We start from the raw sequence: 18,854 nt of genomic DNA, 5'->3' as shown, positions 1-18,854 counted from the left end.
GTCATTTTCGTCAGTTACGTATTTCACAACAAGTTCTACATGTAAGAACAACACATAAGAAAAGAGGAAATCGTGGGGGATGACTTTTGGGATACCTAGTCGTAAATGCATTTCCAATTATTTTCGTGATGATTATTTTTAACTTAGAACTTGGTGTGCATTACATTACAGACGAATATGATCTGTGGATACCATACCACACAAGTTGCGGACACAGAGACTTCGATGATTCATTTTACACTTTTCACTTTATGAAATACATGACTGACAAATATGAATTCATCTGTCTAGATGATACCACAAACGGTTTCCGGACATAAGTCTTCTGAACAAAAGTTAATAAATATTGATATTCGTCAAGCAGTGTGCTATGAGGAAAATTGGCCCAGACAGTGGTACTATGGTGTACTCTTATTTCGAATTCCAACTGTCTAGTGTTCTTGTATGCGCACGTCAACGTGTACATATAAACCTGGTTTCTCGAGAAGCCCCCGGTGCTGCATCCTGACAAGGAGAAACCACACTGGAAAATCCTAAGGTACTTTTTCAGCAAACATAGGGATCGAACCCCAGATCTCGTTCTTAGCGAGTCTTACTCACTGAACCACTATTTCGAACCATTTCTGAATAAACAATAGATAAATTCTTAACAACTGGATATATATACCTCACTGTTTTGCTGGAATAATATTAAATCTTGTTTATGTGAGATCCAGTATAACAGTTCCAGTTACCATCAAAATAACTACTACTCTTTGCTATTACAAGCCAATCCCATAGGAAAATTCACGATTGTCCTGTTGTATTTTTAAGCAATCATCTACCATCTTCAAAATTCATTTTTGATGTAATATTCATTTTCAAAATTCATTTTTGAGGTAATATTCATTTTCAAAATTCATTTTTGAGGTTATTTTCAAGTTCGTGGACTTTGAAAACCTAATAAAGGACATTATTACAAGCCATACAAAACCGAAAAAATGACGATTATCTGAAAAATCGTTCATTTTAGGAAATTCTGGTCGCCATTTTGGATCTTGGAAACTCTTCTTTTGAGGTTGTTGAGTGACACAGAAAACCCTTTAAATCGCATATCACTCGCCATATCAAACTTAAAAATGACGATTATCCGAAAAATCGACCATTTTAGGGAAATTCTGGCCGCCATTTTCAATTTCCGCCATCTTGGATTTTGGAACCCCGTTATATTTAGATTAATTTTAAGTTTAGTGACACTGAAAATCCTTTAAATTACATATTATAAATCATATCAAAGAGTGAAATGACTTTTATCTGACAAATCAGCCATTTTATATTTTTGTATTTATTGATGTCAGTAAGATGTTACTATGGAGAACGTAAATTTCAGATTATACATTCCAGACTTCGTAATTGTAAAAGTGCTCTAAACTTCCATAGATTTTTAATGCATATTTCACATAACCCGACATGCAGTTGTGGTCATACTCAAGAAGACAGCGACCATTATTTTCTGCACTGCCCAAATTATTCGTCTCAGCGTATCTCAACATTAAATACCCTCCCATTTAAATCCATAAATACAAAAGCGTTCCTATATGGCGATACCAACGAAAGTAACCCGTTCAACAAAGTGAGTTTTAGTAAAGTTCACAAGTATTTAAAACTAAACAAGCGCTTTGAATAGATAAGGTAATTGTCAGGCGACGATGATTGGTGTTAAATAGTGATGATGACGATGATGATGACGATGATGATGACCATGAAGATGATTTATTTATATATTTATTTATATACTAGAAGAATGCCCGGCTTCGCTCGGGGGTCATAACTCCGAAACCGGAAGTGGTAGACTAACGCCACTTGGCCTATGTTACTCCCCGGTATGAGCTACCCCTATACCCCAAATTTCAGACTCGGAAATGACAACGTGAATGATGGATCAGTCGAACGACAGAGTGAATGACAGGAGTTTTCCAGTCGAATAATAAAGATAATGGCAACGCTGATCATAGCATATCTGTTTATAATATATTTCATATAAATGTTTATACACGTATTTGAAAAATACATTTAGGTCTACGTGTAATGTTGAATGTATAAATTCGGAAATGTTTTGATCTCTTGAACTGTATTATTTAAAATACACGATTAACGTATTAAATTGTAAATAATGAATCAAGCCAAGACATGTATTAAATGTTTTAAATGTTTTATTGAATTGGAATAGTAACTGAAAACAGATTAACACCCTGTGTGAGATATTTCATTCAAATATTGTGAAAGGGTTGGTAATAAAATTAAAATTGTCATTGTGTCATTTTAATAACATTGAATCGTCCTATTCTGTTACGTAGTCGTCTCAACATATTGTTGTCATGGGTTACTTCTGCTAAACAACTCAATAGAAACGAGTAAAGTATTATAAACGAAATTATGTCTAAAGAGTTCTTCATGACATGTATTGACTGTAAGACACAAAGCGTACAGGATCTAAGTGTGATGTTAAAGGTCAACACGTAACTAGTGAACTGATATATATTGTACAATTTATCTAAAGAGTACATTTATGAAAACGTGGTACTTTTCTGATATCTAGTTAAATTAACACTTACCCAGATCTTGGCATAAGCATGACTTAAAATGATCACGGCTAAAACACTTCCGTGCGAATCAAGAATTCTTTATGTAAGAATAGAGCTTTATAAGACCGTAAATGCACCACACATTATGTCTCCATAAGATGGTAGCTATATCAAACTTAAAAATGACGATTATCCGAAAAATCGACCATTTTAAGGAAATTCTGGCCGCCATTTTGAATTTCCGCCATCTTGGATTTTGGAACCCCGTTATATTTAGATTAATTTTAAGTTTAGTGACACTGAAAATCCTTTAAATTACATATTATAAATCATATCAAAGAGTGAAATGACTTTTATCTGACAAATCAGCCATTTTAGGTAAATTTTGGCCGCCATTTTGAATTTCCGCCATCTTGGATTTGGGGAAACTAGTTTTAGAGATTATTTTTTCAGTTCAATTACTAAAAAACCTTATATATGATATATTACAAGCCATACCTTGCGTGATAATCACCCATACTATCTGGAAATTAATTTTTCGTCAAATTCTGGCGGCCATTTTGGAAATCAGAAAAACCCCAACCGAAAATGACGTCACAGAAGTAAAATAATCTCATAATCGTCTTCAGTGACAAATTTTGCCTCAGAAACAACCCGACCCCAAATTTTGTACCGATTGTGACACCCCTATTAACATAGTTTAAAAATCCAACTTTCAAGGATGGGATCTGAAAACAAGTCGGGACTAATGTGAATCCATCTCCCCTGTGAAAAGATTTACAAAAACATAAGTTTTTTTGTTTTGTTTTTTTTTTGGGGGGGGGGGAGGGGGGTGTTTTCTTTTTTTCTTTTTTTTATAGTTATTTTTGTTGGGGTTTTTTTTTGGGGGGGAGGGGGCATTTTTTTTTTATTTTAAAGGATTTAATATTTATTTCTTTTATAGTAATGGATCTATTCTGAAATGGCTTACTCTATTCGTGGACAGCTGATACTACTTCACTATAGGTTTTGTAATTGTTTAAATCGAATTTCTTTTCTAATATAATGTATTTATTAAATATTAGCATAGTTTAAAAATACAACTTTCAAGGATGGGATCTGAAAACAAGTCGGGGCTAATGTGAATTCATCTCCCCTGTGAAATGATTTACGAAAACAGAAGTATATTATTTAGAATTATAACTGTGAATTATATAAAGTATTAAATTACAAAGAAAAGAATAACATTTTTTTTTTTTTTTTTTTGGGGGGGGGGGGGGGTAGAGAAATTATATAAAGATTTACATAACAAAGAAAAAGAGTATAAGTTTTTTTCTTAAAATTTTAATTATGCCCGCCTAATAAGAATATGCCCACCTAACTAAAAAAGTGAAATTTATCCGGATACATTTCCATATATTATACTAAACTAAGAAAATCATACAAGGATATAGAATATTGTATGGGGGTGGTGTTGAAAATTTAGTACTCTAAATAATTATGCATTTTAATAGTTACATAGTTCAATTGATTTTACTACCCACTACAGATTTACGTCCAGGTCTACCTAGAGAGAAATAGCAGACAACGTTTAATGGGTTAAAAATGTATAGATTGGGAGCCCCAAGTTGCATTTTAATCGGCCAAGTGAACGCACGATTCATTTTAATTATTAACAGACCGTAGTCAATGCGTAGCTACCAATTAATGAAGACGAACAGATGTCGGATCAATATGTCTATTAATTAGAATGGCGAATAGTTTTGTAATGATTATTTGTCGCACAGCACCTGGATAGGAATTGCATGAGCTAAATCCGCCTATTATAAGTCTTTATTTTGGCTTCAGATGTTATAGAAATTATTAACTAGGCCTTTATTTACATGACAAGCTTAAAATCATTTGACCAGAACGAGGCTGTTTACAAGGTTGGATACATGATTTTTCAAAAGGGTTGGGCTGGGGTTCAGCCAAACCAAAGTTCCGTCGAGCGTATCGAGGACAGTATAACATTATTTGGTGACACTTTCAAGCGATTATTAAGACTGGAGAGACCACCCGACAGTTACCATTGGTGTTTTGTGTAATGTCGGGTAAAAGCCAAGACGACTATTATAAGGTAAATAGCACTTACTGATTGAATTACTATTAATAGTAAAAAAGGACTATTATTTGGGACCTTGAAATTGTCACAAATGGGTCGCACTAACAGCGACATTTGTTTCAGGCATATTTGTTTCATCGGTGACAACAGCCTGGTTGATTGATTTGTTGATTGGAGTTCAGATGTCTACATTAAAATCGACCACTTTCAGGTTGCCGTATTCACTGCCAGGCAAGACCGACTTGAAATTTCTAGAAATTTTCCTGGGGGAGACAGGCCCCAACAAATCCCCCGACGGAGCGTTTCACGACTTTGGCGCAAGACGGTGACCTTGAAGAGACGTCGAAAACCATTTAATAGACATAGTAAAAGTCATATCTTACGAGATTATCGCTGGTCTTGTCAGAAAATGCTATTTTATATATGACCAGTTTGTGTTTGAAAAATTTAATTATTTATTCTCCCACCATTAAAGCACACTAATTACGAAATATCGCTCTCAGAAACTTCATGGTTTCTTTTGCAATTTGTTTGGGGTAAGACGTTATATAAATAATATCAATCTGTCTACCACACAAATTTAACAGATACAAATGCATGTTATTCCACAGGTAGACAGACAGGGCCTCCTTTGAAGGGACTCAGTGAAGGGAACGCGGTTGGTTTAGAGTTTGTCTGACCCCTTTGAATATTTGCGTCTCATCTCCAATGAAAACAATCATGTTGCTCTCATGCTGTTCTCAACCAGAATCAAACATATATCGTACCTGAGATTTGTTAGCATGTTCCACACAACCCAACATTTATCGGCACCGGGATTAAGGGTGTATATCTTTGTTTCTAACGCTTATTGGGAATACGCCACGGAAACTACAATAAAAACTTATTTACAAAAACATTCTAAAGAGGGAAAACTGACATATTTCAAGCTTTATTGTATTTAAAGATATAATTTAAATCAGCCGGCTGAAACCCCGTCTCCGCTATTTGTTCAGTCATTCTTTAGGTATAGTGCCAGTTTCCACCGACAATGATACTGCAAACAAGTGTCCAATCTATAAAAGCATACATTCCTACAAAATGTTTCTTTAGTCAAGTGAAACAATAAATTCATAACTATGCGAGGATGTGGTGAGTAAATTCGTGGTAACGTGAATAGGCTAATGTGACATAGAACAAGGTCACATTGATGTTGACAAATACGTAAGGCGATATGAACATCAACTAAAAAGATATGTAATGTGATTCAGCTGCAAGGTGATATATGCATATATGCAGCATAGATAATTAAAACTTCTATTCAAGTTAAACCAACTGTATCTATTTATTTAAGTCTTACGTCGAGCTGAATACATTTTATGATTTATTTTCATCTATTGGTGGTTAACAGTGTGTAACTAAAAACTAAAATTGGATCTTATTATTGCCAATGATATAATGTACATGTAATAGCAAGTGTATATATATTTTTTGTTCAGTCTGTACACAGTAACATATCTGAGAACCATATTATTATCATTTCTGCCCAAGGCTCCCTGTGCCTTATAGTTAGCAGTGATACAAGGCAATTACCAATTTTCCATGTTCTTGGCCTGAAGAAATAAAATAATAAAAGTCAAGTTTTTATTATTATGCAAGTGGAAAAATACAATTATTCATAGTATGATTTGAATAAATACAACTGATTTGAAGTTGGAATTATTATTTGTCTAAGATGACTGGGCATTTACAAATTGAAATAGCTACTCTTCAATAAGAAAATACATGAATATTTTTCCCAATTCACCTGGATTTTATTGTAGGTCTTTGTACGTGAAATAGGTTTATTTAACGTCCGCTACCACCGAAGTGATATTGCCGAAAATTAACAAATTCGGATTCCCTTTTAAAGGAAATTGACTGCACTATTGCTGGATTGTATTATATAGGTCATGTCAGTTTTTTTCAAAATGGCGCCCAGAACACAAAACAAACATTGCAATTCAGGGCTGACTGGTGTCGAGGCTGTATCCTAAGAATGATTTTTTGAATATTTAATTACACAGAAACACAAGTATGCACATGCAGTTATGATATAATATTAAATTAGCTTACCTCAAATACCTCGAAATATACTGTTTGGTCAGTTTGTCCGCCCGCCATATTTCTATTAGTCACACATCCTTCGGCCAATTAAAATGGACGTATATTTTGTTTTAACCGAAACGAAAAATTTGCGTTATAAATAGTAAACGAGCTTGATTGACAGACCACTGCTAATGTTTTTTCGTGAAACGGTATAACTGCAATCAACACACGGCCGCCATTCTCGATGATTGACAACTCACATTTTTCCTCATCCACCAAAGAACCGTTAGGTTTCTTTGAACATACTGTAATAACATTGGGATTATCAGTTAATCAGCTTTAATTATCCCGCTTTGATCGTTGCCATTTCTTATATTTTCCACAAAAAAACTTTGCCTTGTACGCACTAATTTATCAATTGGTATTGCCATCTACGACAAGCATGTCAACGTGCAGCTCACGGATTATCGTTAACAATTTCTAGGGGCTTGTAAAAAAAGATTGCATGTCGTGTAAATATTTATTTTGTTTTTTGTGTAGGTCATTTTCAAATAAATTCATCAGCATATTATTCGTTTTAAATAAATATAAAACTTTTATGAGAAACGATGATTATCAAAGAACCGTAAGTGCAACTAATGTTTTATCGTTTGGTTGAGCCTTTTACTAACCACGTGTTTTATGTTAATAAATATTTTCTTTCGTGTTTTGTTTGAATTGGCCTATTTCTAATAAATTATCCCGAGTCCCAAACGTCGTTAACCCGAGTCCCAAACGACGTATACCGGAGTCCCAAATGTCGTGGTCATATTTTTTTGAGTCCCAAATGACGCGAGTCCCAAATGACGTGAGTCCCAAATGACATGTAATCAACCTAGAGTTGTTGTTAGTGTTTGTCGGATAGATCCTTTATACTTACTGGCGCTAGGTAATTTCGAGGCTAATATTGTTCAATTTTATTTGAATGATTTGCTTGCGCGTACCGTAGGAGTGTATTAGAAACAGTGTTTGCGCAGGTTCGAGAACGGCTGAAGAACATGAAAACACTTTCATGAGTCTCGAACATGAGAGAACGGTATCCATGGTAACAAGATGAATTAAATTCATACAATCTGTTACGATAACTTGTTTAGTATTTACTTCGCTATTAAGCATAATTTTGATAAATTATGACACCGTTTTACTCCTTTTCAATTCTTTGGATGACGATTACATCACCTTTTGATACGCCCTCGTCCGTAGGTTTGTCCGTCGTCTACAGAACTGATTATTTTAAAATTGATATGTTGTTTATTTTAATGAGATGAATCCTATTTAATTTCAATAATTTCTGTTAGTTTCTTCTGGAGTTATGGCCCTTGTTTCACTTTGTGAAATTCATTTAAATCTTTTAAATTAGTGAAACGAAGACGTCTATTAAATTTCTGCGATTTCTGTGAATTATGTCTAGAGTTGTGGCCCTTGTTTCACTTTTTCGAACCTTGTGAACACACGAACAACAAAATTATCATCCGATTTGTATGAAAATTGTATGCATTATTTAAATTAGTAAAACACAAAACAAAAAAATCTGTCAAATTTCAACAATTAAGGCCCTTGTTTCAGTTTGTAGAACCTTTGTAAACCCACAAACGACAACAATTATAATCTTGTATGAATTTTCTTGTAAATGCCCACATTACCTACAAAAGAATGAATATGCGACAATCCCTGTTGACTGCGCAAACGATTAAACTGCTGTGGGCATATGTTTCGTTGCTTGGCAACCTAACTTACTTCATGTTATACTGGCCACATACTACATCCAATTTTCGAACGGTATTAAACTTCTAAATTAATAAATGCACCCATGATGCTGTTTTCTCAGCAGTTATCGATGCGATGACCTTTGTAAACCCACAAACGACGAAAATTATAATCTTGTATGAAATTTTCTTGTAAATGCCCACATTACCTACAAAAGAATGAATATGCGACAATCCCTGTTGACTGCGCAAACGATTAAACTGCTGTGGGCATATGTTTCGTTGCCTGGCAACCTAACTTACTTGATGTTATACTGGCCACATACTACATCCAATTTTCGAACGTTATTAAACTTTTAAATTAATAAATGCACCCATGATGCTGTTTTCTCAGCAGTTATCGATACGTCGACCATGTTTGTTCTCCCTCACACCAGCTATGAGGTAGTGTGGGATTTGAGAACGGGAATGTGTTCGTGAACGCATTACAGACTGCTCAAGTCCGACAAGAACCCATTCTCCGTCCGTTCTCTGCACCGGAACACTGTTTCGAATACACCCTAGGGGTATTTAGGAAAGGGAGGAAACCGGAGGACCCGGAGAAAACCCACAAGGCTGGACAGGCGACCCTATTCCTAGTCACATTCAAGTGGGGAATCACATAATAATGGCCTATTTCAAATAAGATATTTGCATATAAAGAAAGTAGGCTTACAGCCTCTTTCAAATGTGATATTTGCATATAAAGAAAGTACAAACTTAAATCGTCAGTGCTGGATAAACTAGCCAAAGGATTTGGCTGAATCAATTGGCGCTAAACTTCACCTAGTTTATCCACTGACATACGCCCGAATCAAACATGTTTGATATATTTGGCCGAATTGTATTTGAGGGAATTGAGGGAAAATAAAACACAAGTTTTTGTTGGTGGTTATACACAAGTTTTTATGAAACCACACAAGTTTTTATGAAACCACACAAGTTTCAGAAATTTCAACACAAGTATTGTGTAGATTTTCACACAAGTTTGTGTTGTTTGGTAAATTTTAACACAAGTCTTGTGTTGTTTCAACATTTAACACAAGTTTGTGTTGTTTCAACACAAGTTTGTGTTGTTAAATAGAGACACCTAACTTGTGTTGAAAACAACACAAGTTTTTTTTCAGTGTACCACGTTTTCATAAATGTACTCTTTAGATAAATTGTACAATATTTATCAGTTCACTAGTTACAATAAAATCATGCATTATAGCTATTTTTATTTATTTATCCCTGGTGCTTCAAATTCAATTTAGGGTGCCTCAACATATTTAAAAATATGTTTTAAAGCTTTAGGTCATTTTATTATATCTTTCTACCATAAATAATAGCCCGAATTTAGGTATACCAAAAGTTAAAGAAATATAAACAGTTTTTGAGTCATTCAGATATGACTGCCAAAATTGTCACCAACACACATGTCGTGTTTAGGCTAAAATCTAACCAGAAAAGTATTGTTAATACATAATAAAATATATATTGCATTAATCAATTCCATTCCGCCATTGGTTTGTCTTAAACTCGTCATTTGTGTTCATGGGCATCAGGGTCGAGATGGCAACGTTATATGTTTTATTCGTCTAATTTACTATAAAACATCATTCGGTTTGCCTCACGGGTTAACGGCATATTAATAGCTTTATTCACTGAGATGGTTCCTTTACTTATAGTTTATTTTTCGAATTGCTTTTTGTATTTATTTAAATGGAAATATTAACAACATTCTATAAGTCAATCCACGAACATACCCAATTTCAATATTTGCGTGTTGACCTTTAACATCACACTTAGATCCTGTACGCTTTGTGTCTTACAGTCAATACATGTCATGAAGAACTCTTTAGACATAATTTCGTTTATAATACTTTACTCGTTTCTATTGAGTTGTTTAGCAGAAGTAACCCATGACAACAATATGTTGAGACGACTACGTAACAGAATAGGACGATTCAATGTTATTAAAATGACACAATGACAATTTTAATTTTATTACCAACCCTTTTACAATATTTGAATGAAATATCTCACACAGGGTGTTAATCTGTTTTCAGTTTCTATTCCAATTCAATAAAACATTTAAAACATTTAATACATGTCTTGGCTTGATTCATTATTTACAATTTAATACGTTAATCGTGTATTTTAAATAATACAGTTCAAGAGATCAAAACATTTCCGAATTTATACATTCAACATTACACGTAGACCTAAATGTATTTTTCAAATACGTGTATAAACATTTATATGAAATATATTATAAACAGATATGCTATGACCAGAGTTGCCATTATCTTTATTATTCGACTGGAAAACTCCTGTCATTCACCTGTCATTCACTCTGTCGTTCGACTGATCCATCATTCACGTTGTCATTTCCGAGTCTGAAATTTGGGGTATAGGGGTAGCTCGGACCGGGGAGTAACATAGGCCAAGTGACGTTAGTCTACCACTTCCGGTTTCTAGTATATAAATAAATGGACAGCTGATACTACTTCACTATAGGTTTTGTAATTGTTTAAATCGAATTTCTTTTCTAATATAATGTATTTATTAAATATTAGCATAGTTTAAAAATACGACTTTCAAGGATGGGATCTGAAAACAAGTCGGGGCTAATGCGAATTCATCTCCCCTGTGAAATGATTTACGAAAACAGAAGTATATTATTTAGAATTATAACTGTGAATTATATAAAGTATTAAATTACAAAGAAAGGAATAACTTTTTTTTTTGGGGGGGGGGGGAGAAATTATATAAAGATTTACATAACAAAGAAAAAGAGTATAAGTTTTTTTCTTAAAATTTTAATTATGAATTAGGGACTTTCTCCGCCTAATAAGAATATGCCCACCTAACTAAAAAAAGTGAAATTTATCCAAATACATTTCCATATATTATACTAAACTAAGAAAATCATACAAGGATATAGAATATTGTATGGGGGTGGTGTTGAAAATTTAGTACTCTAAATAATTATGCATTTTAATAGTAACATATTTCAATTGATTCTACTACCCACTACAGATTTACGTCCAGGTCTACCTAGAGAGAAATAGCAGACAACGTTTAATGGGTTAAAAATGTATAGATTGGGAGCCCCAAGTTGCATTTTAATCGGCCAAGTCAACGCACGATTCATTTTAATTATTAACAGACCGTAGTCAATGCGTAGCTACCAATTAATGAAGACGTACAGATGTCGGATCAATATGTCTATTAATTAGAATGGCGAATAGTTTTGTAATGATTATTTGTCGCACAGCACCTGGATAGGAATTGCATTTAAGGTAAATCGTTCAAATATAATATATATAGTATGTAGGCTTAAGATAAAATACATAAATACTTGGGGTTCTAATTGATAAATCGAAGTACATATAGACTGCAGGTTAACATGGTCATAGTATATTAAAACAGGAAGGTTAGCTTTTCACCTCCAAGGAATCCCCGCGACTACATCATGGTGGCCTGATTCCAATTTGGGAATATGTAACATCCCATAAACATAATAATATATTGTACGCTGGATTATTATGTAAGTAAAGGGTCAAAATGATTGAGAGATTTAGATTAATCTATATATATATTTGTGACTGTCGTTTGTCTGTCTGTCTGTCTGTCTGTTCCATATAATTTTGTCATGTGTTATTCTCGTTCAGTTACTACATGCCGTTTAAACAATTTAATCGTCATCAATATGGTGATGTGGCAGCCAACCTATCCTTCAAGTAACTTGTATTCCGCAATTTTGTCATGTGTTAATCTTATTCAGTTACTAAATGCCACTAAAACAATTTAATCTAGATATCATCCAAATGTGGTTCAATTCCGTTCATTGTTTACAAAGCCACTTTTTAATCCAACTGAATCCATATTGATGGTGGCAAATGGTATGAAATTAAATAGTTCGGCTTGTGACTTCAAAGTCCAGCATGCAAACCCGAAGTATAAGCCGAATCATTTATACTGGCTGCTACTGCGAAATCAAGTTATAAAATCTCGGCATAGGAAATTTCTTATTCTCGCGACCTATAACGCCAAGCAGACTGGGAAGATATTATTAAAACTTACATTATGCAAGAGCTAAATCCGCCTATTATAAGTCTTTATTTTGGCTTCAGATGTTATAGAAATTATTAACTAGGCCTTTATTTACATGACAAGCTTAAAATCATTTGACCAGAACGAGGCTGTTTACAAGGTTGGATACATGATTTTTCAAAAGGGTTGGGCTGGGGTTCAGCCAAACCAAAGTTCCGTCGAGCGTATCGAGGACAGTATAACATTATTTGGTGACACTTTCAAGCGATTATTAAGACTGGAGAGACCACCCGACAGTTACCATTGGTGTTTTGTGTAATGTCGGGTAAAAGCCAAGACGACTATTATAAGGTAAATAGCACTTACTGATTGAATTACTATTAATAGTAAAAAAGGACTATTATTTGGGACCTTGAAATTGTCACAAATGGGTCGCACTAACAGCGACATTTGTTTCAGGCATATTTGTTTCATCGGTGACAACAGCCTGGTTGATTGATTTGTTGATTGGAGTTCAGATGTCTACATTAAAATCGACCACTTTCAGGTTGCCGTATTCACTGCCAGGCAAGACCGACTTGAAATTTCTAGAAATTTTCCTGGGGGAGACAGGCCCCAACAAATCCCCCGACGGAGCGTTTCACGACTTTGGCGCAAGACGGTGACCTTGAAGAGACGTCGAAAACCATTTAATAGACATAGTAAAAGTCATATCTTACGAGATTATCGCTGGTCTTGTCAGAAAATGCTATTTTATATATGACCAGTTTGTGTTTGAAAAATTTAATTATTTATTCTCCCACCATTAAAGCACACTAATTACGAAATATCGCTCTCAGAAACTTCATGGTTTCTTTTGCAATTTGTTTGGGGTAAGACGTTATATAAATAATATCAATCTGTCTACCACACAAATTTAACAGATACAAATGCATGTTATTCCACAGGTAGACAGACAGGGCCTCCTTTGAAGGGACTCAGTGAAGGGAACGCGGTTGGTTTAGAGTTTGTCTGACCCCTTTGAATATTTGCGTCTCATCTCCAATGAAAACAATCATGTTGCTCTCATGCTGTTCTCAACCAGAATCAAACATATATCGTACCTGAGATTTGTTAGCATGTTCCACACAACCCAACATTTATCGGCACCGGGATTAAGGGTGTATATCTTTGTTTCTAACGCTTATTGGGAATACGCCACGGAAACTACAATAAAAACTTATTTACAAAAACATTCTAAAGAGGGAAAACTGACATATTTCAAGCTTTATTGTATTTAAAGATATAATTTAAATCAGCCGGCTGAAACCCCGTCTCCGCTATTTGTTCAGTCATTCTTTAGGTATAGTGCCAGTTTCCACCGACAATGATACTGCAAACAAGTGTCCAATCTATAAAAGCATACATTCCTACAAAATGTTTCTTTAGTCAAGTGAAACAATAAATTCATAACTATGCGAGGATGTGGTGAGTAAATTCGTGGTAACGTGAATAGGCTAATGTGACATAGAACAAGGTCACATTGATGTTGACAAATACCTAAGGCGATATGAACATCAACTAAAAAGATATGTAATGTGATTCAGCTGCAAGGTGATATATGCATATATGCAGCATAGATAATTAAAACTTCTATTCAAGTTAAACCAACTGTATCTATTTATTTAAGTCTTACGTCGAGCTGAATACATTTTATGATTTATTTTCATCTATTGGTGGTTAACAGTGTGTAACTAAAAACTAAAATTGGATCTTATTATTGCCAATGATATAATGTACATGTAATAGCAAGTGTATATATATTTTTTGTTCAGTCTGTACACAGTAACATATCTGAGAACCATATTATTATCATTTCTGCCCAAGGCTCCCTGTGCCTTATAGTTAGCAGTGATACAAGGCAATTACCAATTTTCCATGTTCTTGGCCTGAAGAAATAAAATAATAAAAGTCAAGTTTTTATTATTATGCAAGTGGAAAAATACAATTATTCATAGTATGATTTGAATAAATACAACTGATTTGAAGTTGGAATTATTATTTGTCTAAGATGACTGGGCATTTACAAATTGAAATAGCTACTCTTCAATAAGAAAATACATGAATATTTTTCCCAATTCACCTGGATTTTATTGTAGGTCTTTGTACGTGAAATAGGTTTATTTAACGTCCGCTACCACCGAAGTGATATTGCCGAAAATTAACAAATTCGGATTCCCTTTTAAAGGAAATTGACTGCACTATTGCTGGATTGTATTATATAGGTCATGTCAGTTTTTTTCAAAATGGCGCCCAGAACACAAAACAAACATTGCAATTCAGGGCTGACTGGTGTCGAGGCTGTATCCTAAGAATGATTTTTTGAATATTTAATTACACAGAAACACAAGTATGCACATGCAGTTATGATATAATATTAAATTAGCTTACCTCAAATACCTCGAAATATACTGTTTGGTCAGTTTGTCCGCCCGCCATATTTCTATTAGTCACACATCCTTCGGCCAATTAAAATGGACGTATATTTTGTTTTAACCGAAACGAAAAATTTGCGTTATAAATAGTAAACGAGCTTGATTGACAGACCACTGCTAATGTTTTTTCGTGAAACGGTATAACTGCAATCAACACACGGCCGCCATTCTCGATGATTGACAACTCACATTTTTCCTCATCCACCAAAGAACCGTTAGGTTTCTTTGAACATACTGTAATAACATTGGGATTATCAGTTAATCAGCTTTAATTATCCCGCTTTGATCGTTGCCATTTCTTATATTTTCCACAAAAAAACTTTGCCTTGTACGCACTAATTTATCAATTGGTATTGCCATCTACGACAAGCATGTCAACGTGCAGCTCACGGATTATCGTTAACAATTTCTAGGGGCTTGTAAAAAAAGATTGCATGTCGTGTAAATATTTATTTTGTTTTTTGTGTAGGTCATTTTCAAATAAATTCATCAGCATATTATTCGTTTTAAATAAATATAAAACTTTTATGAGAAACGATGATTATCAAAGAACCGTAAGTGCAACTAATGTTTTATCGTTTGGTTGAGCCTTTTACTAACCACGTGTTTTATGTTAATAAATATTTTCTTTCGTGTTTTGTTTGAATTGGCCTATTTCTAATAAATTATCCCGAGTCCCAAACGTCGTTAACCCGAGTCCCAAACGACGTATACCGGAGTCCCAAATGTCGTGGTCATATTTTTTTGAGTCCCAAATGACGCGAGTCCCAAATGACGTGAGTCCCAAATGACATGTAATCAACCTAGAGTTGTTGTTAGTGTTTGTCGGATAGATCCTTTATACTTACTGGCGCTAGGTAATTTCGAGGCTAATATTGTTCAATTTTATTTGAATGATTTGCTTGCGCGTACCGTAGGAGTGTATTAGAAACAGTGTTTGCGCAGGTTCGAGAACGGCTGAAGAACATGAAAACACTTTCATGAGTCTCGAACATGAGAGAACGGTATCCATGGTAACAAGATGAATTAAATTCATACAATCTGTTACGATAACTTGTTTAGTATTTACTTCGCTATTAAGCATAATTTTGATAAATTATGACACCGTTTTACTCCTTTTCAATTCTTTGGATGACGATTACATCACCTTTTGATACGCCCTCGTCCGTAGGTTTGTCCGTCGTCTACAGAACTGATTATTTTAAAATTGATATGTTGTTTATTTTAATGAGATGAATCCTATTTAATTTCAATAATTTCTGTTAGTTTCTTCTGGAGTTATGGCCCTTGTTTCACTTTGTGAAATTCATTTAAATCTTTTAAATTAGTGAAACGAAGACGTCTATTAAATTTCTGCGATTTCTGTGAATTATGTCTAGAGTTGTGGCCCTTGTTTCACTTTTTCGAACCTTGTGAACACACGAACAACAAAATTATCATCCGATTTGTATGAAAATTGTATGCATTATTTAAATTAGTAAAACACAAAACAAAAAAATCTGTCAAATTTCAACAATTAAGGCCCTTGTTTCAGTTTGTAGAACCTTTGTAAACCCACAAACGACAACAATTATAATCTTGTATGAATTTTCTTGTAAATGCCCACATTACCTACAAAAGAATGAATATGCGACAATCCCTGTTGACTGCGCAAACGATTAAACTGCTGTGGGCATATGTTTCGTTGCCTGGCAACCTAACTTACTTCATGTTATACTGGCCACATACTACATCCAATTTTCGAACGGTATTAAACTTCTAAATTAATAAATGCACCCATGATGCTGTTTTCTCAGCAGTTATCGATGCGATGACCTTTGTAAACCCACAAACGACGAAAATTATAATCTTGTATGAAATTTTCTTGTAAATGCCCACATTACCTACAAAAGAATGAATATGCGACAATCCCTGTTGACTGCGCAAACGATTAAACTGCTGTGGGCATATGTTTCGTTGCCTGGCAACCTAACTTACTTGATGTTATACTGGCCACATACTACATCCAATTTTCGAACGTTATTAAACTTTTAAATTAATAAATGCACCCATGATGCTGTTTTCTCAGCAGTTATCGATACGTCGACCATGTTTGTTCTCCCTCACACCAGCTATGAGGTAGTGTGGGATTTGAGAACGGGAATGTGTTCGTGAACGCATTACAGACTGCTCAAGTCCGACAAGAACCCATTCTCCGTCCGTTCTCTGCACCGGAACACTGTTTCGAATACACCCTAGGGGTATTTAGGAAAGGGAGGAAACCGGAGGACCCGGAGAAAACCCACAAGGCTGGACAGGCGACCCTATTCCTAGTCACATTCAAGTGGGGAATCACATAATAATGGCCTATTTCAAATAAGATATTTGCATATAAAGAAAGTAGGCTTACAGCCTCTTTCAAATGTGATATTTGCATATAAAGAAAGTACAAACTTAAATCGTCAGTGCTGGATAAACTAGCCAAAGGATTTGGCTGAATCAATTGGCGCTAAACTTCACCTAGTTTATCCACTGACATACGCCCGAATCAAACATGTTTGATATATTTGGCCGAATTGTATTTGAGGGAATTGAGGGAAAATAAAACACAAGTTTTTGTTGGTGGTTATACACAAGTTTTTATGAAACCACACAAGTTTTTATGAAACCACACAAGTTTCAGAAATTTCAACACAAGTTTCAGAAATTTCAACACAAGTTTCAGAAATTTCAACACAAGTTTCAGAAATTTCAACACAAGTTCCGACACAAGTATTGTGTAGATTTTCACACAAGTTTGTGTTGTTTGGTAAATTTTAACACAAGTCTTGTGTTGTTTCAACATTTAACACAAGTTTGTGTTGTTTCAACACAAGTTTGTGTTGTTAAATAGAGACACCTAACTTGTGTTGAAAACAACACAAGTTTTTTTTCAGTGTACCACGTTTTCATAAATGTACTCTTTAGATAAATTGTACAATATTTATCAGTTCACTAGTTACAATAAAATCATGCATTATAGCTATTTTTATTTATTTATCCCTGGTGCTTCAAATTCAATTTAGGGTGCCTCAACATATTTAAAAATATGTTTTAAAGCTTTAGGTCATTTTATTATATCTTTCTACCATAAATAATAGCCCGAATTTAGGTATACCAAAAGTTAAAGAAATATAAACAGTTTTTGAGTCATTCAGATATGACTGCCAAAATTGTCACCAACACACATGTCGTGTTTAGGCTAAAATCTAACCAGAAAAGTATTGTTAATACATAATAAAATATATATTGCATTAATCAATTCCATTCCGCCATTGGTTTGTCTTAAACTCGTCATTTGTGTTCATGGGCATCAGGGTCGAGATGGCAACGTTATATGTTTTATTCGTCTAATTTACTATAAAACATCATTCGGTTTGCCTCACGGGTTAACGGCATATTAATAGCTTTATTCACTGAGATGGTTCCTTTACTTATAGTTTATTTTTCGAATTGCTTTTTGTATTTATTTAAATGGAAATATTAACAACATTCTATAAGTCAATCCACGAACATACCCAATTTCAATATCTGCGTGTTGACCTTTAACATCACACTTAGATCCTGTACGCTTTGTGTCTTACAGTCAATACATGTCATGAAGAACTCTTTAGACATAATTTCGTTTATAATACTTTACTCGTTTCTATTGAGTTGTTTAGCAGAAGTAACCCATGACAACAATATGTTGAGACGACTACGTAACAGAATAGGACGATTCAATGTTATTAAAATGACACAATGACAATTTTAATTTTATTACCAACCCTTTTACAATATTTGAATGAAATATCTCACACAGGGTGTTAATCTGTTTTCAGTT

The 18,854-nt window shown here is 34.3% G+C and overlaps 1 protein-coding gene and 2 long non-coding RNA genes across 8 annotated transcripts in view; 1 reads left to right on the top strand and 2 right to left on the bottom strand.

The window, feature by feature from the left end:
- Nucleotides 1–18,854, top strand: part of LOC126826905 (beta-1,3-galactosyltransferase 5) — a 71,729-nt gene that overhangs the window by 3,307 nt on the left and 49,568 nt on the right. The window contains exons 3-4 of one of the 6 annotated variants that reach the window (XR_007682460.2): nt 3,508–3,569; nt 4,093–4,342. The exons of 1 other annotated variant lie outside the window; for it this stretch is intronic. Coding sequence is in view for 1 of the 5 variants with exons in the window: in XM_050556015.2 (XP_050411972.1) it covers nt 12,858–12,890 (33 nt within the window). In the remaining 4 variants the exon portion in view is untranslated. Of the gene's footprint in view, nt 1–3,507; nt 3,570–4,092; nt 4,343–12,401; nt 12,891–13,486; nt 13,853–18,854 lie in introns of those variants that run through there. 4 more of the 6 variants (XR_008788752.1, XR_007682458.2, XM_050556027.2 and 1 more) reach the window with 4 other exon arrangements.
- On the bottom strand, nt 5,953–7,369 carry LOC126826907 (uncharacterized). Its single transcript, XR_007682462.2, has 2 exons — nt 6,742–7,369; nt 5,953–6,239 (listed from the first exon to the last, which is right to left on the bottom strand). It is a non-coding gene; the product is annotated as an uncharacterized LOC126826907 (long non-coding RNA).
- LOC126826906 (uncharacterized) lies at nt 14,181–15,597 on the bottom strand. The gene is made up of 2 exons (XR_007682461.2): nt 14,970–15,597; nt 14,181–14,467 (listed from the first exon to the last, which is right to left on the bottom strand). It is a non-coding gene; the product is annotated as an uncharacterized LOC126826906 (long non-coding RNA).

The sequence above is a fragment of the Patella vulgata genome, chromosome 7 (genome assembly GCF_932274485.2).
Source record: "Patella vulgata chromosome 7, xgPatVulg1.2, whole genome shotgun sequence".
Taxonomy (NCBI): domain Eukaryota; kingdom Metazoa; phylum Mollusca; class Gastropoda; family Patellidae; genus Patella; species Patella vulgata.
Note: the sequence above shows the minus strand (reverse complement) of the source record. Positions and strands in the feature narration are given on the sequence as shown.